The sequence below is a fragment of the Ciconia boyciana genome, chromosome 3, assembly GCF_034638445.1.
Source record: "Ciconia boyciana chromosome 3, ASM3463844v1, whole genome shotgun sequence".
NCBI classification, from domain to species: Eukaryota; Metazoa; Chordata; class Aves; order Ciconiiformes; family Ciconiidae; genus Ciconia; species Ciconia boyciana.
Window position 1 is genome coordinate 53,445,209 of NC_132936.1, and position 27,043 is coordinate 53,472,251.

Sequence of the window (27,043 nt, forward strand, 5' to 3'; positions counted from 1 at the left end):
TCCTGGATATAATTTCATTTTGAATTAATAACACTTTTTATCCCACATGAACTGTCCTGTCCTTGGCTAGTAATATGCAGAATCTGTCCACAAGCACTGATTTACCAGGAGGCAGGGAAAGCCTTCCCTTTCCAGCACTCAGTAGTGGTGGGACTTGCATGTGCTCTTTCACATGCAAGGCAGGCATGCACTCTACTCTTCTGCCTGCTCTACTGCATCACCACCTGGCCCCTCATCCTTTTGCTCCTTTCATGGGTGTTGGAGCAAATTATTGCTTCTTTGGAGCTGCTGGGATAATTGGCCAAATGGCTGTGATTGTAACCGCATCTCTACCTCATGAAATTTAGCATCGTTAATCTGAGCCTTCTTCATGGAGTCCTCTAGCAGCACAGGGCCGGTGCTGAAGCCAAAGTCATAGCGGAGGTACAAGAAACCATTGTGCATCTCTAGACTGAAGAACATACTCTGTATAAAACAAAACAGCAGTCAGAAAAGCACTATGATTGTGGCAGCAATTTAAAAAAAAAAATAAACAGTGTTACGAGAGTGTCTGACATTGTGAGAAGCATGCTGGGAAAAGGTCTTTTTATTTGCAAAACTATAATACAGTTTCTGGATTATTTTTATATATATAGTATATGTGTATATATACACATGCACACATAATTGTTTGATAAACAGCACTTATTTGAAGACTTGGTGAACTGTTTCCCTGTAGGAATAGTATTTGGTAGCACAGTAATATCAATATTCTTTACCAGCAAAGTATTCCTAATGCAAACACATCTATTTACTGTCGAAGTAATACCACATGCCCCAAATGAAAGATGTTATACTGGTAAAAGCAATGTTGTGCTAGAATGGCTGTACCTGCATTAGCAGCTTCTGTCATGATGCCTGTAATAGCTCAGGATTATATTTTTTCACAGCCCTGATCAGCACTGATGTATTTGCTGAAGGCTGAGCAACAGCTAGAGTGTATTTACTATGTACTTGGTTTCTGGATTTCCTGACTATTCCTGCTTCATGGTTTGGCTTCTGTTCTGTGGCTTGGGTGACCTAAACTTTATCAACAGGAGCTCTACTTTAGAAAATCTTTAGGGAGTGCTTGTAATGAAGATCTGTACCATAGAATTAGTCTTGTTCCAAATCTGAACATAAAGAAGCAGAAAGGACAGTTTACAGCAACTGTGCATCTGGGTTAATGCTTTTAATGCTAATGTTCGTCTTCTCTCCTAGTGTTCATGCTGTTGTTCCCATGCCTAATGGAAACATGGGAACAGTAATTCTCAAAAAACTGCTGCAGGCCAAGAACTGCTGTCTGACACAAATGAGTCCACCCTCCTAAGTCATTACTTAAAGTAGTGAAAGTAGGTTTTAATCTAGTGCTTTTAAATGAAACTGCAGCTTGGGTTTGTCTTGAACAGGTTAAATTTGAAAATGAAACAGGGATTACATTCAGAATATTTATGAGCTCTCTTTGCAGAACTGAATAATGGGCTGGCTTACACAGTCTTTCTAAAATTGCCTTTGAGCAGGCATGGTCTTCCACAGGTAACATCCAACTTGATTGCAGTTTCCACTGTAACATACAAAGTGCATACATCTCTGACAAACCTCTGGGCACTTCTGCTTGGAAGAAAAATGACTGTTCTGCAATAGAGGCTGTTAAACTTTTAACAGCAGTTGCTTAGTCCAAAACCTCCTAAGAGCGAAGGTTAGTGGTGGCATGCTATGCTGCAGAGCAAATTGCTCCCCATGACTCTCCTCTGGAAGTTACCCTAAAGGCAAACACAAGAGAGTATTTCTTCTAGTAAGAGTGGATGTTTTTCTCTTCTAAATGCTCAGTGTGGTGGTACATGTAGGTGTCTACCCAAGTGTATGTCTGTGGACTGCATCTACATAGTAAAATATTTTCTGTGGCTTTACCAAGTTGTAATCCACACAGGACTTGAGAACTTGATTTGGAGATGCCCAAAGACAAAAAAATCCAAGTTTGTCTTCAGAGGATATTTGCATGTGGAGTCTACTTTCTTCAAACCCTTACAGAGTTTGCATCACCCTCAAACATCTGAAAAGCTGGTGATATTTGGATCAAGCCTTTTTATTCGGGCTACTTTCCATTTTCAGTAACTTAAATAAATATTTAACTCTAGTACACCCTGAGACACAGTTATAAAGTGGCAGCTGCCACAAAGTGGCTGCTTTGTGGGAATTACTTCACAGAAATTTCTGATCACTTTGATTGTGCATTCACATTTAAATAAAGGTGCAACTACTGGGCTTAACTGGAGTCTCTCTCAAAGTGTCATCACAGGGGTATGACCGGTCTGAAGTCCTGACTGTCTCTGGATGAGAGCAGAGTCCAGCTCAGGTCCTTGGCTTCCTGGGGCCTTTGCAGAGCACGTTCCAGTTCTCTCCTAATCTATACATGCACCAGACGAACACAAAGTATTTCTCTTTCCAGAAGGTAAATGTAAGGACATAAGCATTTTGGATTTTGCATTATATTGTAAGTACTGGAGAACTTGTGCTCATGGACAAGGGGTACCAGCAGGATTTGGTACTCACCCCATTAATCATCAGCAAGATCAATCCGTTGTCTGTCGGTGTTCGAACTTCTATGTCAAACCGAGTCACCTGGCTGAATCTTCCCCTTCTCTCAATGTTTCTTGCCAAGGCATAGCCAGAGCCGTCGAAGAAATAGCTCACAGCCCGGCTCTGAGTGAAAGCCAACTTATTTCTATGAAAAAACAAGCAGGGAAGCAATATTTGGCATATCCCCATTTTAGGGAAATTTAAAGGCCTTTATAATTAAACTACTTTCTTGAAATAATTGTTCTGAACTGCTGCTTCTTCCTGGCAGCAGTGCGACTGATGACTTTTTCTTTAAAATTCTTTCTGGGAATTTTTTCTGAAAAATAATGTGTAGCTTTGAAGGTGTATGTAATTCCTTCATCATTAGATCGTGCTTTTATCCTGTGTTGTATGTAGAGGACAGAAAAATTCTTTGCTCATCCTTGTAAGGCAGCATGCCCACAACACCTCCCTATTATAAGGATACACATACATTTCTATTAAGAGCTTGCCCAGTTTGTACAGAAACCCATTTGAATTCTCCAAGGCCTTTAGCCAAGCATGGGCTCTGCTGGGGAGCTCAGGAGTGGCCCACATGCACTGTCCTGGAGAGCAGCAGCTTGTGCTCCCTGGGGGAGTGGCGTGGGAAGCAATCATTTTCTCTGTCCCAACACCTCCTGCATTTCTTCCCAGTGAAAGCTGCACATTTCTCTCCTTTGTATAGAGAGAGATTTTGCTGTTGCTGCCTCTTGTATGAACAAAATGCCTGCTATGTCTGTGCTAAACGAACGCTGCGGTTGATGATCACTTCCACTTTAAGGACTGCATTTCCCAGTTTGTGAATGGCTTATCTGAGGAATTTCTGTTGTGGGTTTAAGAATGTATAGCAGAAGGATAACTTCTGTACCGACTTTGTTAGCTGGGGGTGGGAGTGTGCTCAAGTTTCCCTTTTGAAGGCATGAGCAAGGTTGTGAGAGAGTTAATGGACACAGAAAATATGTAAGTTTAACTAGCTGATGCAACTAGGAGTTAAAAAGTGGCCAAGTTCCCTCTGGATAACTCAGTATCACCTTCACATTTATATTCTGAAACAGGAATGAACCACCAGGACTGGCGCTTTCTACAAACCAGAGTAGCAGAGTGACGGTGGGACTGTCCCCTACCTGGCACAAGGTGGCGATGTGGTGGTGTCGATGTTATAGACGTGCTTGAAGTTGTATAGGCTGATGACGTCATCGTTCAGGGTAGCCAGTTCCAGGCAGCCGATGAAGCCAGGTAGGTTTAAGCTAGGAGGGAGCTGTGCGGAGGGCAAGGAAAAGTAAAAGGAGAAAGGTCACACTCTTTATTTGGGTATCACGAAAGCATTTGTGCCTGGGGTCAGTTTTGTCTCTGTGCTCTTCATATTTTGAAAAAAATGGAGTGATGCTACCTTGGAATAGTCTTTGCTGTCCTTATCATGAGATGGCCATTGTGCTGTAAGTTAAAATGGAGCGCATAATGTTCTCACAGTGAGAACAACCGACCAGGTAAGGCAACTGCAAACAAACTTCTTTTGTAGTTTTGAAGGGAGCACACTTGGAAAAGGGGAAAAGGGTTAGGATTTGCTAATCACAGATCTTGCTCAATGTATTTGAATCTCTCAATAGATATTCCATGTCTAATGTATAGACATCCTTCGCTGCCAGAAAAACAACTTCATACTGTAATGAAAGAGAGAGAAATGAGGGAGCACTTTAAACCCAGGAGACCTGGATTCAAAGTCTGTACCAGTGGCTAATCTTCAGTAGGTATTGTTTTAAACGTTTAGCAGGATATAGAAACTCCTCCTTTTAACAAAGATCACTGAAAATGGAATTTAAATAGCCGCACTGGTGAGGGGAAAAATACAAAAGAATAAAGCTGACAGAGCTAGTGAATCATTCTTTCAGTATTAAAATACTTTGCCTTGTGGAACAGGTGTGATATTAATAACACCTCTTGTACTTCATAGTCTGATCACTGCCAGTAACTTTTCTTCGGCTTCTCATTATTTCCATTTTACTTACGATATAATAATAATGGTAACACAGAAATGCAGAATATGTGTAGCTGTAAGAGAAAATGAGATTCCTATCTGCAGCACAGATACACTTTGTAAATTATGTTTCCTTTTTTTTCTTTGTTTCTTCTACTATTCTGTTAAATTATGTTAAGTATGAGACTTCTAATAGGTAAGTGGTACATTTCATATTTACAAAATAAATAATAGGGAAGCAAAGGCAAAAGCTTTAAGCAAATAAGACTGTATGTTAATAAATGAAAATGTGAGGTGTCCATTCCTAAGGGAGAAGAGACTCATATGCTTATCAAATAATTCCATGAATCCTTTTCTTCCCATTCCCCTTCCCATTTTCATTCACATTTCTCTTTTCCTTTTCCTCTGCCCTGCTCTGGAACAGACCTGAAGGGTTCATTTGCTGAATTACTTTTTTTGTGTGCGACTGTTATTCAGTCCTCATTCCTATTCCCAGGCAATTTGCACCCAGGGCTCAGTAATCTAAAATTCAAACCATGGCATATATCTGGCAGTCACAGCAATGCAAAAGCTCAGGAATACGTAAATGTATTGAGTTAATCTTTGTTTTTATATTGTTAGGAGGGCTGCTTGTGGAACAGTAGTTGGATGTTTTTAGCACCTACTACAGTTAGCTTGAAGAATTTAGCATTCTTTGAAGTCTTTCTAAGTATGTTTTCATTTAGCCATGTAATTTTCATAGCCAAGATTTACACATAACATTTCACGTAACATAACAATTTACACGTAACAATTTACACGTAACAATTTACACGTAACATTATTTACACATAACAATTTACATGTAACATTTTCTAAATCCAAAAAGAGGACCTGGTATGTTCACAGAAGCAGGTAAGTGAGGTGCTAATTCATGCTGACTGTGATGAGATGGGTGCTGTTCACTAGGAACTAGACTGAAGTACCTGTCTCATGCAGGTCCTTGGACATGTTTTGCACAGGCGAGTCTTCATGCTGTTTTAAGGCTGGATTTGAACCAATGATCATTTAAATTCAAACAAATCACTGTATTACTAGTTTGCCACACTGTCCTAATATTAACAATACATTACTTTTCATTTTTGTGACAGTTGTAAAAGAGAAATTGTAAGCATTGAACTCATTAGCATTGAAAAAACCTGGTAGCTTGCAAACTTTGTTAAGCTGGGATAATAGGCCTTAATTTATATGTACTACTTAACAGCCAGCAAGCTTTTTTCTTGTTATTACATTTCAGAAAACTTTAATGACAGCTAACAGGAATCTGATTGTCTTACTGTATGAGATGATATGCTAGAGAAAGCAGTAGTTTTTGCCATGGCTAGGGTATGGAATCCTAGGCTGATAAATGATTAAATAAGGACATTTTATTTATAACCATTCATGTGTTTAAAGGGAAGCCCAGCAAGATAGGTTTGCATTATTTAAGTCTGAATATAGAGTATTTCTCTGACCAACCTTGAAGTCTGGAGGCACTCCGCCAACGTAGAAAACAGTATTTTCTGGTTCCAAATTCAGGAGAGAGCCAGGACCAAGAACCTCTCCCTTTTTGATGAACTTCTCTTCAGCAGTGCTGCTAAGACTAGGCACAGTTAAAAACATTTTGCCATGTCTTCCAATCCTGTAGATTGTAGAGAATTGTAAGAGAAGAGAGTTTTGTGTTGGCTAGACTTAAAAAATAACAAGAAAGCCTCCAACTCCAGGAAGGGTTTTTATTTCCTCACTAGAAGACTGGTACCCTGGGGAGAAAGAAAGGGGAAACTACAGACACTTTCTCTTCCCCTCTGTGGCCCCTTGGGTGCTGGCTGTCTAAAAGCAAAGAGAATTTTGATTTATTTCACCAGGAGTAGAACCAGGCACTAAAGACTTCTGAGGAGCAGTTCTGACCCAGCCTTTTCTGTTTGATTTTTTTTTTCTATTAACTGTTTGATTTTGGGGAAATGTACATTGTCACTTTACCTCTCAATTTTGATGATGCTGAAGTAAGAAGGCCAGGTGCTGACTGGCTTGGCATCCAGAGGTATCTCCACGTCTTGGCCCCCCAAATTATAAATGTACACAAGGTTGTCATTTTTAATTGCAAGACCAATGTAATTTTTTGCCTAAAACACCAATGGAGAAGGATGTCAGAGCTACAACATTGAAACGAATTTAATGCAGGAAATTAGTAAAGGATGGGCTCTGATAGACTAAATGACACTTTTAAATATAACTAATAAACAAATGCTTCATTCTCTAATTACATTCCTTCATGAGATAGAACTGCACAGAAAAAATCTCTGATATTTTACCTCATATCCATTTTGACTGAGGTAAATACAAGGTCATGAGATGTCTTCTGGCTGTAAATTGGTAATGTTTAATGGGAAGCTGTTCATCAGTGTTTAGCGTGCAGTGTCATATGTAGGAAATACGAAGAAACATTTGTCTAAAGCCTAGGTGTTATGCTGCAATTAAATATTCTGCCAAGAGGGGTTTCGCTTGATTTATATTCAGTAGATATTCTTTTTAGAAAAGCTTAAAAATAAAAGCCTGTCTCTTTACTCTTCCCAGCTAACAGCTTGCCAGGATTATACCTGGCTTGTGAGGATTGATTTGTTTTCTTTTAGGAACCACAATTTAAGGAACAATTATTTCACAACACTTACAGGTGGTGAGAGTATATGCCTTTTCTAGGTGTTTCAAAGTAGTGATGTACAGAGTGCGCAACAGCAGCACAAGCCACAGGCAAAGAAACCTGCTTATCTTGTGGGCTTCTGACCTCGGAGATTTGGAATTGACACTGTCAGCAGCATAAACCTGATTGAAATGTGGCCCACAAAAGCCAGGTGGGTGACATTAGCTGCTTCAGAGCAGCTCAGTACTGACAGTGGGGATGGCAAGTATGGCTCACAGCAGGGACAATCAGCAGCATGCTGCATAGGCAGTCTAATTTGCTTAGAGAGAATCCTTCATTGTTTGGGGTGAGAAGTTTCAAGGACAGAGGTCTCGGGAACCCTTGCTCTTTGCTTGTCACAAAATTGATGACAGTCATATAGTAGACACCTCTTATTTTGAAACATGGAGAAATAGTGAGAGGAAAAACCAAGGGCAAATAAACTTCAAACCTATTTCAATTATGTTTTTTTTATATATATAACATATAACTGGGTTATTCTCTTACATTTTTGTTTCCAAGGTACAAAATAAATCTGTCTGGAGATGCTGCCAGTTGTGGGTTGTCTTTCTGAAGCTTTATATACAAACTCATGGAAGTGAAAGATTTCAATTCCTCCACGTTGATCTTTGGATTGACTTCAACAGCTGATTGGCCTCCAAACATCATAGAAACTTGGACCTGCAGTTGTAAGTGTGCTAAGTGAGACACATTATTGCCACCTGGGGACATTACTTAAGGTAAATGTGCAAGAATACTTAGCCAGCAGCCTCACTTACTACAAGAGTGGAGTTGGCACCTATGTATGTGCCATGCAAAATTTTATGTTTATAACAATCACTTCTGGAAGACACTGTAAAGAAGATGAAGGGAATTAATTTTAAAATTAATTAAAGCTCCTAATTAACTGTGCTTAAGCATATTCATAAAGTAAATTAGATTTCAGTGGGACATAGATGTGTGCTTAGTTGAATCAGGGCTACATCATTATGTATGGCACATAATGAAATTCTTACATAGCTATAAAACTTATACCCATAATTTATTTCTTTTTGAGTAGTATGACCAATTTTCTGTTCACGAGTAATCCTGTTCTGTTACTGAAGTTACAGTAATATATATAAGATGCTAATAACATTTTAAAACATGTTCATTTTGGTTCAAAATGCCTTCAACATAACTGAAATAATGTTTTCAAGTTTAAGCACAGTATGCCTGAATGATGAAATATGTTTAAAGAACAGTCAAGCGCTGCACACATACTAAATGAATTTTGCTTTTCTTTTTTGAAGTAATGTATGTGGACAGCATATTCCAGCATTGTGAACATAAAATAATGCACTGATTTTTGTATTTATCTGAATGAATTCAACTATACTGTTGTAATTTTTGACCTCAGTGTTCTTGTTACAGAAAATTCCCTCATAATTTATGTATGATAATGAAAGTAATTTTCTCTATTAAGTATGTATGAGCCAAAGATTCTCCTACCCTGCAGAAAATTAATTAAAAAGAAAAAAAGAAATACTGTCATCTCAGGAAAGTTTGCATTAAATTGCCATAATTATGACTGCTTGTAACTGATGTTGCCAGCTGATGTTGCCTATTAGTTTTAGCTTTAAATGGTTTTGTTTTTGTGGCCTTCTTTAACACTGTGCCAATTACTTAATTAAAGTTGCTACTGCAGTAGCAGTAGTCTACCATGAATACCATGGTAATGTTAATTGCTTGCAAATAGCAACTGTAAAGATTTTAATGACTTCCATGGTACTTTGTTTATCCAGTTGTTGGGAGGAGATATTGTCAAGGTTTGACATAGCTCAAGAAAATGGAGCTCCTAGTAAGATGCATTTGATTATTGGCACTAGTAACCAAAAGTCCCATCCAAAAGTTTTACCTTGCTTGCTACACTCCTGGTTTGAGCAATTAACTCTCTGATCCGCTGAATGCTGGAAGAGATATTGTTTGCTGGTGCCTTCTGTTCTACTCTGCGCAGTTTGTCCAGGAGTTGAGGGAAAACTTCTGTAAGTTTCTTCACTGCGGTTAGAAAAGAAGTGACAGCTTGTTTTTTTCCTCTTTGTAACACTGGTTTTGCACTAGGAAAATTCCTCCTTACCCTCTTAGGTTAACTGACCTATCTTCTTCTGCTTTAAGAAGTCCTAACTGTGGTGTGTGAGAGGCAGTGATTTCCGAAAGGGTAGTGATTTGTCAGGATCTACTATTGCAAAAGTTTTTGGAAAGAAGTTTGCACAAAGGAGACTCCTTTTTCACAGGACTCCTAGGTACTAGCGTGGTGTTGTACCTCTGTAATACTTTCCGCAAGGAGCTTTGTAAATGTTAATCATTTTAACCTTTTCATCTTCCTTCAAGGCAGATAAATGTTAAACCCAATTTTACAGATATGGCAACTGGAGCAGAATGATTATTTGTTCAGCATCTCACTGGGTATCTGTGGCTGACCTGGGAACTGCATCTAGGAGCTATGGTTCATGAGCTCTTCAAATTCATTTTAAGGGAGGTGAATAGGTTGTTTCTCTCAGCTGTGCATCTCTCCCAAAGGTTATCACACAGATAGCAGCAATGGCTGCACAGGTGTTGTGTCTGCATGTGGTTCACAGCCCACTCTGCTAACAGAAACACTGCTGCTTTCAGACTGTAGTAACAGGCCTGTACTGTACAACAGTAGCTGATGATGCACGTGCACCTAAACTGTGCTTACTACCTGCCCCAGCCCTTGTGAGTGGTAACCTCTTCAGCTTTCCTGCCTACATCTGCCAGGGGTCAGAAATCAGAGTCCTGGACCTTTGGTCTTTCACTGCTGTGTCTTCTGGTACATGTGCAAGTAGGATTGTTATCAAAGAGAAATGCAGGTGCTTTGTTGTGTTCAAAGGGAGAGAAGTCCTTTCCCAGAAAGATAAGCAGACAGAAAAATTACCAAGAAAGAAAAATAACTACCCCTAATTATAATTCATCACATCAGATTCCAATGACATGCTGCCCTTTGAAGGATATTTACACATCACATCATTTTTCATCTTTAATTAGATGTAGGTACAACTGGCTGAGTATAATGAAATGCGATTTTAGCCACAAGCTACGTGCACATAAGAAAGATCCAGTATTCATAGTTAATTTTTAATGACATGGATTCACTATAAAGGTTAAGACCAGATTTGTAGGGTTTGCAGTTATATTTTAGGGGTTGTCAGCTTGCGTCTGCCTGCTCTTGTGTTCTTCCCCTCATATTTTTACTCTTGTCTGAGAAGATAGCAGAGAGACAGGTAGAGGAGCTAATCCTCAGATGCACTGAGACTGGATAGAAGGGAAAGAAGGAAGGAAGAGTAGCCTCCAATCACTTTTCTGTGCTTCCAGTTCTGTATTGACTAAAGACTGAAGCAGCGCCCAGCCTCACTCAGAGCAATCCAGAGTATGAGAAGATCCCATAGAGTCCTACAAGTCCTGCTTCTCTTTGGATAGAGTGAAAAGCTGTATTTGCTGCAGTCCTGCCCTCTCTCTGCTTGGCTTTTTTCACTTGTGTTTTACTTTCCATGTCCAGTGTAGCAGTGGGCCATGTAGACCTTTAGACTCTCCAGTTATTCCCATTAAGTCCTGAAAGACCTTATGTGATGGGGGTCAGTAATCAGATATTATATGTAAAGCTCACTATACATTGAAGTGCCATTATTTTAGCAAATCCTGAAAGAACTACAGTGAATTCTGGGTAACACATTAATTCCAGAATGCATTAAAATTTCTACTTAAAAAAATAACTAGTATAACAATCAACTTACAGAAAGTTTTCTCTGCCTTTTGAAATGAATGTTCCACGTTGTTGGAAAAAAGCCCACATTATTCTTAAAGTAAAAAATTGCAAGCTCAGAAGGTGATTTAGCAAACTTCAACCACCTTTTTTTTTTTAATAATCGACAACTCAATTGGAATTCTGTCTGATCTGATATCTCGAAAAACTGGCTTTTCATCTTTTTGAAATTTGAGATATTAAACTTGAAACACAACTGTAATGTGAAAACACAAAACTAACGTCTGTTACTGCTAGTACTATTATAAAATCTCACCATAAATCTCTTCCTCTTGTCCTTTATAATGGCATTCTTCAACACAGAAGAATATTGATTTTTTATTTTAGTCTTTGGGATGAAGATGAGGGTGAAAAAGGAAAACTAGTCTTACCCAGTGATAAAATACAAATAAGAATACGAGGGAAACTGTCAAAGAGGAAATACCTTGACTATAACCTTCCAGACACTTTCTCCTTTCGTGTTTTCCTTCCCAAACTGTCCTTCATCCTCTCTGCTGAAGCCCACCAGTTCCCTTCACAGTGGCAACACAGGGAGTGTTCTCAGAGAAACTGCACAGCCAAGACATGCTCTCACCCTTGCAAAAACCAAATGCAAGCTTTATTCAAAAGCAATCCAGACATGCCAGCTTAGAGGCTTCAGCTGCCATGGTAGTGTTATTGGCATGACGATCAGGTGTTTTGGTATTTCAGGCACCTGTCTGAACATTTTTTGTGACTTTCTTTTGGACTTTGATGGACACTTCTCCTGCCAGATCAACCTCTCCTGGCAACATACACAGCTGATCTGAGAGCACTCCACTGTGCCCTGGCATGTCTACATCAGTCTTCCCAGGCTGTGAATCACAGTCACATCTGACTGGAGCACTACCCATGCCAGCCTCCTTTGTAGCACTGGTCTGTCTTCTCAGCTATTTCCACCTGATCTTTCTGGCAAAAAAATCATCGTGCCTTACAAAAAAAAAAAAATGCTTTCAGACCAAAAATGCCATGGAAAAGCTGCCTCCACAAATGTAGTAGGCCACACATTGCTGTAGTTTGCATATTAGCATCTCTCAAACAGTTAGCTTGTGGTCAGCAGGCCCTCCAGGCACTCTGATATGATCACAATACTTTCAAGGTGACTCCCTACCTGCAAACCCACTGCCACAGAGAAGACATTTTTGCCAGGCACATCACATAGGAGCTGAGCTGTTCTTTACAACTCATGGTGCATGTACCGTGTGTGCCTTTTTGGGAGCATTACTGACTAGGAGAGCTGGGCCATCTTAGGTCTATCCACTCTTATGAAGCCTCTCAAATGCTACTGGAAATATTTCTTCCAGTATAACACCTAGTATGAGCAGATTTTTTGAATCCTGAATGTCTGCTGACATTTTGAACATGAAGAGCCAAATGCAGTTTGTATTGCTGCTCTATCTACTAAGCTGGCACTGGTAAATTTAAATGTAAATCAAGTGTAAAGGTGAATAAAAACAATAACCTTCATGTGTAAACTATAGCAGACTGTTTCTCTTAGATGTTTTTCCTCATACCATTTGCTCCCTGGATGCCAATCATATCTGCATTTACATTATCTTAAATGGGAATTGGAGCCCATAGCCCACAGCGTAAACTGAGCTCTGTGGTGACTGAAACATTTTACAGCAATGTGATACAACTACTGTTATATTAACTACACCCTTATGGAGCTCTAGCTCCGTAAGCTAGAGTGAGTTTACCCATTTCCAGAGGGGGTAGCTCAGTGTTTCCTTTGGATGAAAAGCTCAGACAAATGTGAGTTACCTCCAGTTCTGGAGCCAGAAGTCGGGATATTGAATAGTACTGAATTTCTTCTTGCGGAGGGAACCACTTTTATACCAGTTCTTGGGAGCACTCACTTAACCAAAAATATTAGTGTGAGGGTCTTATCCATTACTGAATTCTGGAAATAACATGACCCTTGGTTTTCCCTGGTGTGGGATAATTGCTGAAGGTGACTTAGAAATTAAACTTATATTCACATTTTTAGGTAAGGTATAGCATTGAAGAAGCTTCCCGGGTGGAATGCGGCTAACATGCAAGGAATCCATTCCATGGAAGTTCCCTAAGCCTGTAACCTTAGATGTCGGTAGCGCCAGGGGAGCTTGGTGTGCTGACTCTAAGAGGTACTGCTCGGAGGGTGGGGCGGTGTGGAGACGCCGCGGCCAGGCTCTGCGATTAAATGGGAACTTAAAGGTATTGTGTGTAACTAATAAGCTGCATATTTGCTACCCTGGGCCAACAGTCTGTCATGTTTTTGACAAAATGCTGTCCTTTTGGTGAACTTTGCTCATTATAACATCATTATAATACCAAAACACACCTCCATCCCAAAAGCTACCCGCCTCCAAGGTGCGACCACCCCTCACTGAGCTTGCGCTTTGAATTTTTCCTAGTTTATACCTTTAAAAGGGAAGCGAGAAAACTTTACACCAATCCTAAACAAAGGTATGTATGACTAGAGTCACTCAAGCTCCACCTGAAAGGTGAAAGATAGTATAAAATGGCTTAAGAGAGAGAGAATGTTAGGGAAGACACCATTGTGTACCATGCTGACGTCTGGGATCAGTCGACGGGCTGAGCCTCTCTTCCCCCCCCATCGGGACGCCTTTGGGTAAGATTCGAACACTTGGTTATTCCAAGTGCCTCCCCGGGAAACTTAGAAATCTCTCTAGAGTTGCTTTATTATCTCTTAACGCGTTTATAGTTGGAAGTGTTACTCATACTCTTGGTATTTGCACGTGCTTTGCAGACAGTGAATTTATCACCGGTAATCCAAAGAATCTGTGTGTCTGTTGCTCTAATAAACTGCACTCTTCATTAATCTGGCCGTGGTAGTTCTTATTGAACACGACCAGACTCTTTAAGTGTGGCCATGATAGTTCATGCCACACGCCTAGACTGGGGGTGCAGCGCGTTATTTGTGAATCCGTAATCGTGAAGTTCAGTACGCTGAACACGACCGGACTTATAACGTTGTAAATTAACAGTGTCGCCTTAATTGACTTTGCAGAGCTGTTTCAGTGAAAGCCCTGAGAGGGCTCTGACTCTGATGAGTGGCTACATACACAGTCCTTAGAAAATAAACCGTTGACCAAGTCTGAGACTAAGACTGGACTTAGCCGCACCTAGACTCCTCTCTGAGAAGGAGTTTAGAAAGCAAGGGGGTCCTGTCTGAACCTCGTGACTCAACGGGAGGGTTCTCCCCCCCAGCCACTCCTCAGACTCCTACATGACAGTAACTCTTAACGCAACAGAAAAATTGGCGTAGTCGGCAGGATTACCATGGATAAACTGCTGCAAAAATACAAATGTGCCCCTTCCCAGGCTGGGAAGGAGTGGGCTCAAAAATTTTGGAAGGATAAAGAAAAAGTGGTAGAGTGCATTGAGCAGTGTCAGGCTGCGCAAAAGCTTGGAGTGAAAAAAGGTAAAGGTGTAATTTGTGCGGTGTTAGGAGCCTGTTTGTCTTGTGCTCAGCAAGAAGCTAAGGAAACCCCTGCTCCCAAACTAGTTTCCGATGTAGAATATACAACTTTAAAATCGGAAAATGAGGTGTTGAAGTCATCATTGGCCTTTGAAAGGGATACAGGAAAAACACTAGGAACCCGAGTTGATAAACTTGTGAGTGAGAATAATTGTCTTAAAAGTGAGAATAGTAATCTTAAAGAATTACTTGAAAGGGTTAATCGGCTGTTAGATAAAATGCAACCTTCTGCTCCAGTTAAGCAGATTTGTAGATTAATGCATGGTGCAAACCTTGAAATTTGGGATGGTGATCTTTGGTTTGACAACGATGATGGTGAGGTTGAAGGGACCTCTGATTCCAAGCCTCAATTGATTTTCTCACGACCTCTGGTTAAAACTGAGACCACTGTTGATGACGATGACAAAATACGCACTACTGTGCGAACAATTCCATGTTCACCAGCAGAGTTGATAAAAATACAGGAGAAATTCTCAAGGCGGTCAGGAGAATCGGAAGTTGAGTATGTGTGGCGAGTTTCTCTTGAAGGAGGAGACCGAATTATGTTAAGTGAGGAAGAAGCAGGAGGCTTTTGGGGACCAGGAGTATTTTTAACTACCACTCCAGGAGAGCATAATTACTCCTTAACTGCACGAGCTGCATACTGGGCAGGTGGTATAGATCCTCAGGAGAGAGGAGAACCATTGGTGATTAAAGCCACAGGCTATTCCGATCTGGCTGGAGCAGTACAGAAAGCAGCCTGCATACAAGCAATATATGAACGAGATGAGTTAAGGAAATCCCCGATGCTAGCCCCTATTGACCCGGCACGATTAACTCCTCTTATTCGTGGTCTCCCTGATTGTCTCAAGATGTTTGTAGCAAATGCCCAAGATCGCATACAAGCCGCTCGTAGAGATGCTGGTCGTGATCGTAGACGAAGTCAGTGCATCCCCATACCCACATGGAGTGAATTTGCACAAGACATGCATAGGTACGGATGCCGAACGGGCTGGATCAGTTCATCCAGTGTAAAGCCCCCAGATCACGCCCGGCGAGTTCGCCAAGTCCACACTCAAAACCCTAAATTCAATAAGGAACGGGGTGAGTTGTGGCGTAAGGCCCTAGATTTGGGTGTACCCCGACAAATCTTGCGTGGCGTCTCTACAGAGGATCTCCGTACATTGGTCCAATCTCTGGGTAAAAGGAATAACCCAGCCAGGGAGAATTGCCTAGCTGGAAAACCCCCAACCCATAAGGAAAGTGCACCTTCTGCACCAGGCCTAATTGACAAGGCGGGATCTCAGCAAAAAAACTTCCATCCCCGGGGAAGGCAGTGAGCCACCCTGCTTGGCGGGTATTAGCAATTCGGTGGCTCTCTGATGAATACTCTGACCCTATCATTGCCATTCCCGTTGGACCCCGAAAAATATTGGTAAACTTTCTCATTGACACTGGGGCCCAAATGTCAGTAATTACCCATGAAACAGCACAAACCCTGGGCATAAGACCTGGCCGATGCAGGGTTAAATTCACAGGAATTGATGGTGTGGAAAAGGAATGTGCTCCCGCAAAAATTTCACTCTGGTTGCCAGAGGAACGAAGATTAACCAGGGTAGAGGTATTAGTTGGTGCTGCATATACTAACATTCTAGGATTTGACATACTGCGTGGGCGGATGTGGAGACTCCCCGATGGAACTGTGTGGAGTTTTGCGAGCAATAAAAAGGAATCAAGCATAGTGAAATTGAGCCTGTTACAAACATCTATACCCTTACCCCCCTCTAAAATCACAAATGTTCGGCAATATCCGTTGCTGGCAGCAGCGCTTATGGGGATTGACGGGGTGGTAACAGACTTGGAAAAAAGACGCATCATTAAAAGGACTCATTCGCCCTATAATTCACCGGTATGTCCAGTAAAGAAACCAACCGGGCAGTGGCGTTTTACAGTGGATTACCGACAGTTAAATGCTAACACTGCACCTTTGACTGCCGCAGTTCCAAACATAGCAGAAACAGTGACACTGATACAGGGAGCTGCCCATCCCTGGACGGCTGCCTTGGCAGGAGAAGTACACCGGATTAGCACCCGGTGGATCTCACCCTCTTTTTTAACCCTGCCGGTTAAATACAACCGAGCACGTTTGTTTCCTTTTTGTTCACAGGAATCCTGAAAGAAGACAACTCCAATTGAGGTAGATGTCTGCAAAATGCGGCAAGGGGAGTTGTATTGGAATCAAGGTATACTTTAAATTCAGCAGCATTTTGCAGACAACTCCTTTGATGTGTAGCCAGAAAGACCCAGAATGGCCATGGTCCCAAGCCCACATTAAATACAATGGAATTATGGGAACATGTGTCATCAAGGAAAAGCTAAATTTAGCTACTGTAGTCATGCATGGAGCCGAGGTGTTCTCGAGACACGAGTGGAGGTGGGATAATGGATGGCTTCCACTCCTGAAGGGAAAAGCAGGAGAAGAAATCCGGGTAGGGTGTAGAATGATCAACGGGTCAACCCATGAAAAGGTCACATCCATGACAATATCCAACATTTCCAGAAATACAATAGCATCAAAGTCTTGTGTCACTGACGAGTGGGATTGCTGGTATAACTTTACTCTGGTGGGGCCCACTATTGTGGCCTGTGTGTGGCAACAACACTGTACAGGGCCAGGGATGTCAAAGCAACACTGTATAGGACTGTCATTCCGGTTCAAAATAGATATGATTGAACCTGATCCAACTACACCACCTGACCTAACCTCACCCACTCCACTTGACACACTACAAGATGGAGTTAGGAATGTACCTATTCTTACCATGGTATCTCACAATGACCCTTGGGACCATGCATTGTCACAATATAGTGCAAACATTGGAACACAACAGAACAGAAGGAACTTAAATCTCTCTGTTCTAGTTATGCATGGAAATGAAGTATACTCAAGAGATGAATGGAGTTGGAATGACTCTCTTTGGATGGCTAGACTTCAAGCCATTCCAGGGCAGACAATACAGATCAGCTGCTGAGTAACTAATGGGTCTACTTACCATAGGCCGACTGAAATTAAAACAGTCTATACTGACTCTTCCAGACCGGAAAATTATAAGGCTGAGTGTTACAAAATGACCGAACCAAATTCGGATTGCTGGTACAATCTTACCTTTACCAAACCTATAATTGTGTACTGTCTTTGGGGTTACAGAGGCACCGAATTACTATTTGAATTCATGATTGATACAGCAACATCTGTGCCAGTTGCAAAGGATGAGGAACCTCTGCCCCCACAAATGTCTGAAAATGTACCGACTCGGCCTCCCATTGGTCTAACTCCTTTCATCTTCAACACAGGCCCTTACATAATTAAAAATACAGGTCAGCAACAAGTGCTGTTTAATCCATCATACTGCCTCAAATGGGTGGAATTAGCAATGCAGAGTAATATCTCTGCAATTAAACCTACCTGTTCACCATTCCCGAGTACATCTTACGCAGGATGGTCAGCATGGTTACATAAACAGACTCTCATCTCTCCAAAATGATCAAAGAGAGATGTGACTGGTGTCTTAGGAACAGGACTGGGAGTCTTAAACAGCATAGATGCTGAAGTACTTGCTAATAAGTTAGCCATAGTAACCAATGACTTAAGTGCCCTGAAACACCCTTTACAACCTTCTCTTTCAGCTCTGGGAGCTAACCAATGGCTCTTATCAGATATATTGCCTCAGTGGGGAGAGGTAAATGAGAAAGACCACCAGCTGATTGTGGATGCACTTGGTGTGACCCAAAACAATGTTTCTTTAGCTCTTAGTTGTATCCAAGCTCAACTGTGGATGCAATCTCTAGTAGCTGCAATTATACGGGAAGGCGAGGAAGGCACCCTGCCCACTGAAATTCGAAAGGTAATTTGGGATAATGCAACTGAATTTGAGAAAGAATTCCAATCCCGGTGGTATCCAGTTAATTTCACCTACAACCCTACTGACGGCAAAGCCACAGCTTTTGTCATAACAATATGCAATGCTTTGGCATACGCCATATACCCAATCATTGCGTTGGGGTTGAATCCCAATGGAGCTATACCCTATCCATTAGAACACAGAGTATGGGCCCAACAAAATGGGAACAAATGGCAAACTATTGATGTGAATGCATGCGTTGTATGGGAACAACAAGGATTTATTTACGAGAGTAACACCCTCAAAGCCCAAGACATTTGTCTTGACACTGAACAAAATGTTTGTCATTTTGAAATACAACCAGATGAAGCCCCTGAAACTGTACTTGTCTATATTGGAAAAGGATGTGTTTGCATGAGAACCTTTTGTGATTTTGTATTTGTAGGTAACACTACTGTAGATATAAGTAATCACTCGAATATTTGTGTTTGTAATTTTACCAAAATTATGGGATGCAACTTCAACTATTCAGCTCCTGTCACAAGCCACCAACTGCTGCAAGCTAACTATAGACTGTATCAAGACTTATTACCTACCCCTATTGGAATGAACCTCACATTGGTGAGAAAACTGCTACAACATGATGACCTGAATTAACTGCTGGAATGCATCCGGAATAATGGACATAACACATTAGTCACTGTCCACCATGACGTGGAAGAGATACATCGCATCTTAGAATGAGTGAAGCAGGATGGAGGACACTATTGGTGGGACCCTTTGCTACGATAGTCGCCAACCGCAACCAGAATTCTCAATAAGATGCTTCACCCAGTTGTTGTTCTGCTAATGCTCACTGTGTTATGCTTCATTCTAACCATCGTGCTGTATGTTAGACTTTGGACTGTGGTGAAGTGTTTGTCTCATCAAATATCCCCACAAGCTGTATACATACTCGATAATCCTCACCACGAGAATGTATGTGACACACCTGAGGCATTCCAAATATCGTGAAGCTTGAGTGACTATAGTCACAGGGTGGATTATGTGGGATAATTGCTGGAGGTGACTTAGAAATTAAACTTATATTCACATTTTTAGGTAAGGTATAGCATTGAAGAAGCTTCCCGGGTGGAATGCGGCTAACATGCAAGGAATCCATTCCATGGAAGTTCCCTAAGCCTGTAACCTTAGATGTTGGTAGCACCAGGGGAACTTGGTGTGCTGACTCTAAGAGGTACTGCTCGGAGGGTGGGGCGGTGTGGAGACGCCGCGGCCAGGCTCTGCGATTAAATGGGAACTTAAAGGTATTGTGTGTAACTAATAAGCTGCATATTTGCTACCCTGGGCCAACAGTCTGTCATGTTTTTGACAAAATGCTGTCCTTTTGGTGAACTTTGCTCATTATAACATCATTATAATACCAAAACACACCTCCATCCCAAAAGCTACCCGCCTCCAAGGTGCGACCACCCCTCACTGAGCTTGCGCTTTGAATTTTTCCTAGTTTATACCTTTAAAAGGGAAGCGAGAAAACTTTACACCAATCCTAAACAAAGGTATGTATGACTAGAGTCACTCAAGCTCCACCTGAAAGGTGAAAGATAGTATAAAACGGCTTAAGAGAGAGAGAATGTTAGGGAAGACACCATTGTGTACCATGCTGACGTCTGGGATCAGTCGACGGGCTGAGCCTCTCTTCCCCCCCCATCGGGACGCCTTTGGGTAAGATTCGAACACTTGGTTATTCCAAGTGCCTCCCCGGGAAACTTAGAAATCTCTCTAGAGTTGCTTTATTATCTCTTAACGCGTTTATAGTTGGAAGTGTTACTCATACTCTTGGTATTTGCACGTGCTTTGCAGACAGTGAATTTATCACCGGTAATCCAAAGAATCTGTGTGTCTGTTGCTCTAATAAACTGCACTCTTCATTAATCTGGCCGTGGTAGTTCTTATTGAACACGACCAGACTCTTTAAGTGTGGCCATGATAGTTCATGCCACACGCCTAGACTGGGGGTGCAGCGCGTTATTTGTGAATCCGTAATCGTGAAGTTCAGTACGCTGAACACGACCGGACTTATAACGTTGTAAATTAACAGTGTCGCCTTAATTGACTTTGCAGAGCTGTTTCAGTGAAAGCCCTGAGAGGGCTCTGACTCTGATGAGTGGCTACATACACAGTCCTTAGAAAATAAACCGTTGACCAAGTCTGAGACTAAGACTGGACTTAGCCGCACCTAGACTCCTCTCTGAGAAGGAGTTTAGAAAGCAAGGGGGTCCTGTCTGAACCTCGTGACTCAACGGGAGGGTTCCCCCCCCCAGCCACTCCTCAGACTCCTATGCGACTGTAACTCTTAACACAACACCTGGTCTAATAGAGGGAAGAGTGTGGCTTTGGGGCACTAGAAACAATGTTGGGTTTGGTACTCATAACAGCATTTGCAGTAAAATGACACTGAAGTTGCAAAGCTCCTGACAGAAGGAGAAGGGATTTGGGGCAATAGATCTGAGATCTAGACTTTCTGGAGGTATAGTTAATAGAGTTATGGGCCTTCTCTGAGGCACTTTCAGGAGGCAAGACATCACTGAGCAGTGCTGCAGGTGATGGTACATATCATCAAACGTATGCAGGAAATTTCTTGTTCTGGATTTCCAGCTTCCCTAGCCATGAATAACTTGGGATTAGAGAGCCTCCTGAGAAGAGTCAGGAATACATCGAGCAATAAATAGTGGTGCTTGTCAGCAATTTTTTATTCCAAATATTTTCACTTCTAGGTTGATTCTTTTCTTTCCTAGTTGTTCTTTTCCTTCTTTCACCAGTCACTTCATTTGAGCTTCACTCTCCCTGCCTCTTTTTCCACTCTTTCCTATCATCTTCATTTCAATTTTGTAGCCTTCCTCAGTTTTTCTTTTGTCTTTTTATTTACCTTATATTTTTCATAACAAATCTTCCAATTTTTACTCTACTCTTCCTCCTCCCCTCGATAATAAAAATGGAATTAATGTGATGTTTACAATCTTTTCCAATGGTCACCCTGCTTAAATATTATATTTCCTCCCTAATCCTCTTTGCCCCGTTTGTTTAGACTACAAGCTCATCAAGTCAGGGACCATTTCTCCTCCATGTTTGTACTACTGAGGACAAAAGGGCCCTGTTTTCAAATGCCTCCCAATGTTAAAAAAAAAACAACTGAACCGCCAATCGTAACAGCGAGAAGTCTTTAAACAAGCTGTCTGTTGTTAGCGTGACCTTGATATCCTGATAAAACGACTTAAAAACCAACAAGACTTCAGCCCTTAAGTGTTTAAGTCATTTTGGAAATGCCCAAGTATCCAAAAGTTTTAAAGTCCAGTCAAGTCTCTAGACAACTACTAATTTTTGAAATGTTTTCATGGAGGTAAAAATGCTAGAAGATTATATGCAATGAATATGCAATGTAAATGATTCATACAACATGATGTTGCAATGATTCACTGACCTTTTAATGTTAAGGAATGGCAAAATTCAGGTCACTGTACCTGCATCCCCAGCTGAATGCACAGCACTGTCGTAGGCCGCTGATTTGTGCTGGAATTCTTGCAGGTTCTGAGACCACAACCTCACGTTCTCATCCATGGGGGTCGTAGCCTGCGTTACTGTCATGGTAGCACTTACAGCCTCTGCAGTCTTCAGTTTAGCTTGCTCCAAACGCTCTCTGGCCTCCACTACAAAATAAATAGGGGATGAGAATAAATGAACTCTTTTGAAGATTCAAGCGAGCTATAACCAGTACTTAGGACGTGGTGAGGCTAAGGGGATTTTCCCTTCTGTAGAATGGGTACCCAACCTTGCTTGGTTGGCTTTCTCTTTATTTCCACAGGGAATATTCAAAACTTCCTGTGGTTGGTCTACAGTTATATTATTTCTTAAAATTTAACAAATTCTCATTTCCATTCTAGATTGTTAGAAATTTCCAATGTCCTTGAATTTTTATGGGTGTTATATAGCCAAGAAAGTTGTAACAGAGATGAAAAAATACCTTGTTTTTCATCAAGTTTTTAAAAGAAAATGCATGTATTTGTTGAATATTTTTCATGAAAGTTATTTTTGAAGGAGAGAAACCCAAGGCACTGAAGTGGTTTTGTTTTTTCATACCTGGCATTTTGGGTTTTTTTTTTTTTTTGGAGTTACCAACTACTGTATTTGTAAAAGCTGTGGCATTTTGCATATGATAATGTCTTGGCAGTAAAAACCAGCCACTTTTAGTTGACGTTAATGAAGAAATATTGACCATGTCAACTTTGAACACCTTCAGATATACTTGCTGGATGCTCTATGATGTCTCTTTTCTGAAAAACTAAGGTGAGATTTTGTCAATCAAGACTGCCAGTAATTACCTCCCAAATACTCTACTTGTCAGGTGTGATGTATATGTGAATTAGATTTTGACTATCAATACAATAAATCCACAGACTTGTAGATTCTCCAAGCCCTGAAATGATCAAGAGTAACATGGGAGTGGACAATTGTAGTAAGGAGGATCAAGAAGAATGTTAATAATTTCAGATGGCAGAACATATAATTCCATTATGGATGTGTTAAATCTGGATATTTGCTGTCTAGGTCTTGTAGTTTCAGTCAAATTCCTTTAGGCCTCCCTGGGACTGAAATCTTAATACCAACTTCATAGGCCATATGCAAAGATAAAGTATGATCTTAAATGTATGAAGATAAAGCATCATAACGATAAAGTTCCTCTTACAACCTGGCTCTGCTGATTGCATTTTTGTGATGGCTCTCATCAGTTGGCTTCGCAGAGCATTCATTCTGGCAAGAGTGCCATTAACATGCCGGCTAGTGTCTGCAATGGTTAAATCGTTACCTGTGGGGAGAAAATGGGAGGTATAGTTGAGTGGCATCAGAGTGGCATTTAAAAAGGTAAATTTCATCCTGTGGAGGTATGTTATTAAACATTTAATACACCATAGGCAGTATACTATAGCCTCTTTTAGTATAGGGCATACTAGCACTCTGGACTTCACATAATCTAAAGGAAAAAGCAACCTTGCAGCTCCCAGCCATTATTTGCTTGCCACAGGGCTTAGAAAAATCGGGAGACCTGTATCTCAGTCAGTACTATCTCTCTTTGCTTGACCAGAACTGCTGAGAATAGCTGCAACAAGTATACAGGAAAAGTTTTAAGGAACTCAAAAGGTCCTGAAAAATTGAAGAGGTAATTTCTGTAATTTTAGAGCTTTCTTTCATTTTCAGTGAAAAAAGGCCAAAATCCTTTAAAATTTATTATATCCTTCACTGGTGAAATCCAGTTTTCTGAACACTTAAACTGTTGTGAATTGATTTCAGTTGAACTACTTGATTGAGTATATTTACCTGTGAACAACTGTTTGCAGGATCACATATTTAAACAGTGGTTGTACCTGAAATGGTCCTTTTGCAAATGAAATAAACTTTCAGCATCTGGCAGGATGGCAACACATGAACTACGCAAACTGTCCCTGTGGCCATTTCAAGTACTTTGTGTGGTAACTTTGATCAATACACTGTTCTGTTACAGCCGTAGTTCTGCCTTAGTGATGTGCTTTTAGAATTTATTTTAACGTGCATGCTTATAAACTGACTGGGAAAGTAGAAAGGATGTATATTTACTGTAATCTGCTGTCCGTTGTAGCTCCGTGGCTCGGTTGAGAAGTTCTTCGCTTTTACCTTTATGGTAAATGATCTGAGTATCAATTCCAACTGCAGCCTACAAGTATGTTCCAAAAAAGAAAGTCAGAATAATGCTTATGACGTGTTCCTCTTTATTGTGTTTAATTGTGGACAACATATTACTTCATATAAATGTAACTACAAAGTCACTACTGTTTCATTTGCTTTGTTAACATTTAAGATTGGCAGCTGGATTAGGAAAAAAAGTCTGAAAAGCAAAATTTTCTGTAGATTGTAATTAAAGTTTAGAGAAATGTGTTTTTTCCAGACAACAACACTGAATAACAAAGATGCAGAAAGCACAGAAGTCCTCTTAATTTATCAGCTCCAGTATGGTCAACGTGATAATCACGCTGCATGTTAGTTAGGCACTGTGACTGTTCATTTCTACTGTCATCTCAGGTGGGTGATGACCACTTGCACTGTGTGGGGAGCTGCCTTGCAGTCCCCAGTAGCATGCTGGAAGCAGAGGGCTGGACTCGAAATCCCACAGCTCCCTGGGGTTCAGGCCCCTGTAATCTAACCAAATCCTCTTGCTAGGCCACTAATAAATTGCTGTTAAGTAGCATGTATCTAGGTTGGAAACTGTATACATGCAAAAATACATATAAAATATTTTAGAACAACAAGGCCAGAGACAAAATTAGCATCCTCATCCCTGCACTGAGTGTGTGAGTGGGCTATTTGCCACGTTTTAACTTGATTTTCTATGAGAAACAGTGATGCTTCTGTTAGATGTCTTGAGCACCTTTTCTGCCACATGGTGCTGTGTGGAGTAGGAGGACTCGAGTGCTAAATGCCAGATCAGGTTCCTACAAGGCCAGGGTGTTGTCTGGACTTTCACGGAAATGCCTCAATTTGAGTGACAACATGGAGCAGCTTTGGGACTTGTACTTAGGGACAGAAGGACTGGTTGCATCTTTTCGAATACCAGGCAACTTCAGTCTGGCAGAATAATTAACCACCTAGGATTTAATTCAGGAAATAGTTGATGAAGCAAAATGTGCAGTGAGAAGTCCAATGCTGACAGTCAAGCTAAATCTTGTTTCTTCTTTATACTTAGGTGTCCAAAGTCCCTGAAGCATTGCAAAGTAAAAGCCGATATTATGAAAATTACTTACATCATTGACCCGGTTTGTTGTGTTCAGTGCCAGCAATGCAGCTTTATTAGCTTCTTCAATATAACTGGCAATGTTTTCATACACATTTGAAGCATTTATTGCCCTTTGTACCAACCCATTTGTGTCAACACCATATAAATTCCTGTTAAAAAGAGAGTAAAAGGAGGAAGAAACCGAACGGAATCAAAGTATTTTCAAATGGATTAATTTTCTTAACATTCTGTGAGTTCTGACTACATATCTACACTACTATAATCATGCACATAAATATACTTGGCCTAGGTAGCATTCTCTTCATTGTGTATGACCATTTATGTCAGTCTGAAGCAGGTGAAAACTATGTGGATAGAAGGTACCTCCCAGTGGTTTCACTCTGGGAATTTTGCCCTTAACGTCTATGTGAGCACCAACAAGTGACTACTGAGCTTTTATCTTTTTAAAATCTAGATTATATATTCCATAAATTAACAGAATAACATCTATCAGTTGTCCTTTTTTAGGAATAACTGCTGGCCGTGAATGGAAAGACCTGTACCTGCCAGTGATCAGGACAGTTGTACCACTGGGCTGTTTATACTTTCCAAAAGTATGTGGGAAAAGGGGGAGAATCAGATGAAGAACTGCCCATGATCATCAAACTTTGCAAGAAGTTAGATTTCAAAAATACAAGATAGCTTTGCTGGCATGGTAGAGCTTGATTTGCATATTAGGTGATAACTGGTCTTCAGGGGAGATTCCAAACAGCAGTTGGTTTAGGACTCAACCTTCAGCTGTTAGCAACTTTGACTAAGTATTATTTTTTTATATTTTTGTGATAAACAGAATGCAGACTATACGTTAGATATAGACTCTAAATATATGTATACACGTGTGTGTATTCACTTCAAAGAGTTTGCACACTGAGGGCTTATTAAGTTTCCAGATTCAGCATTGTTGCAAGAATTTCCTGCTATATTCCCCCAAGACAAAAGAAGAAACTCTACCAAATAAAAACCTAACAGGCTTATAAAGCAAACCCATAAAAACCAAAATTATTTGAAGACAAGCTAAATTTTTTAAAGGATTGAAGTTTCACTGCACGACAATCTTCTCAACAAATAAAAGAGTCAGCACATTTCCATCTGGATACTTCATCATTATTTCTGTTTGCTTTTTATTAAATTTGTAAGGTGTTGGATTTGGTAGTCATTTTTAAATTATTTTGGTAAGGGACGAAGGCTAGCTATATGGAGTATTTTCTTTCAAGTGATTCTGCTCTGCCCCCAGTTAGCTGATCTCAGACTGAACATACTGTCTGTTTTTTAGGCTGTCTGTAGTTTGTGTGGCGCTATAGAACAGAGTTTCAGATGTCAGCTTTATATGATTGTATAGAAGAAGACCATCTGTTTGTTTTTTTTTTTTTTCTGATTTAATCTCCTATCTAGGGCATAATAATATTAAGAAACAACTGGTATTTAGATAATATACTTGAAGAGTAGTTTTAAGTTTATCTTCCAAAAGCATACGTCCATGATGTTACTTAAGGTAGAATTTGGTGAAATATTTTATTTAAGAGTTCATTTGCGGCAGTGATTTTTCCATGGGTAGTCCCAATTGCAAATAAAGTCATATTTCAAATCTGTCTAAAAGTGGCTTTTTAGTAAATAGGGGGGAAGTTGATGCGTGTAGTATCTTCCAGCAAACTAGGAAGACTTACAGTAAGTTTTTGGTGTTACAGTGGGCCA

The 27,043-nt window shown here is 40.6% G+C and overlaps 2 protein-coding genes and 1 pseudogene across 5 annotated transcripts in view; 2 read left to right on the forward strand and 1 right to left on the reverse strand.

The window, feature by feature from the left end:
* Positions 1-27,043, reverse strand: part of LAMA4 (laminin subunit alpha 4) — a 115,786-nt gene that overhangs the window by 22,436 nt on the left and 66,307 nt on the right. For all 3 annotated transcript variants that reach the window (XM_072855705.1, XM_072855706.1, XM_072855707.1), the window contains 11 exons: positions 25,320-25,461; positions 24,139-24,235; positions 23,237-23,353; positions 22,011-22,196; positions 9,184-9,323; positions 7,794-7,967; positions 6,590-6,732; positions 6,089-6,251; positions 3,741-3,874; positions 2,572-2,743; positions 334-465 (listed from right to left, as the gene is read on the reverse strand). In XM_072855705.1, the coding sequence (XP_072711806.1) occupies positions 334-465; positions 2,572-2,743; positions 3,741-3,874; positions 6,089-6,251; positions 6,590-6,732; positions 7,794-7,967; positions 9,184-9,323; positions 22,011-22,196; positions 23,237-23,353; positions 24,139-24,235; positions 25,320-25,461 (1,600 nt within the window). The remainder of the gene's footprint in view (positions 1-333; positions 466-2,571; positions 2,744-3,740; positions 3,875-6,088; positions 6,252-6,589; positions 6,733-7,793; positions 7,968-9,183; positions 9,324-22,010; positions 22,197-23,236; positions 23,354-24,138; positions 24,236-25,319; positions 25,462-27,043) is intronic.
* LOC140649054 (uncharacterized) lies at positions 13,731-19,287 on the forward strand. 2 transcript variants are annotated; one of them, XM_072855714.1, is made up of 3 exons: positions 13,731-15,581; positions 16,755-16,830; positions 19,022-19,287. In XM_072855714.1, exons 1-2 carry the CDS (start codon positions 14,410-14,412, stop codon positions 16,786-16,788), a joined length of 1,206 nt encoding a protein of 401 aa, XP_072711815.1. In that variant the 5' UTR covers positions 13,731-14,409; the 3' UTR covers positions 16,789-16,830; positions 19,022-19,287. The 2 variants fall into 2 exon arrangements, with proteins under 2 accessions (XP_072711815.1, XP_072711814.1); XM_072855713.1 differs by lacking the exon at positions 19,022-19,287 and adding an exon at positions 18,275-18,413.
* Positions 17,716-19,503, forward strand: LOC140649051 (uncharacterized; annotated as a pseudogene).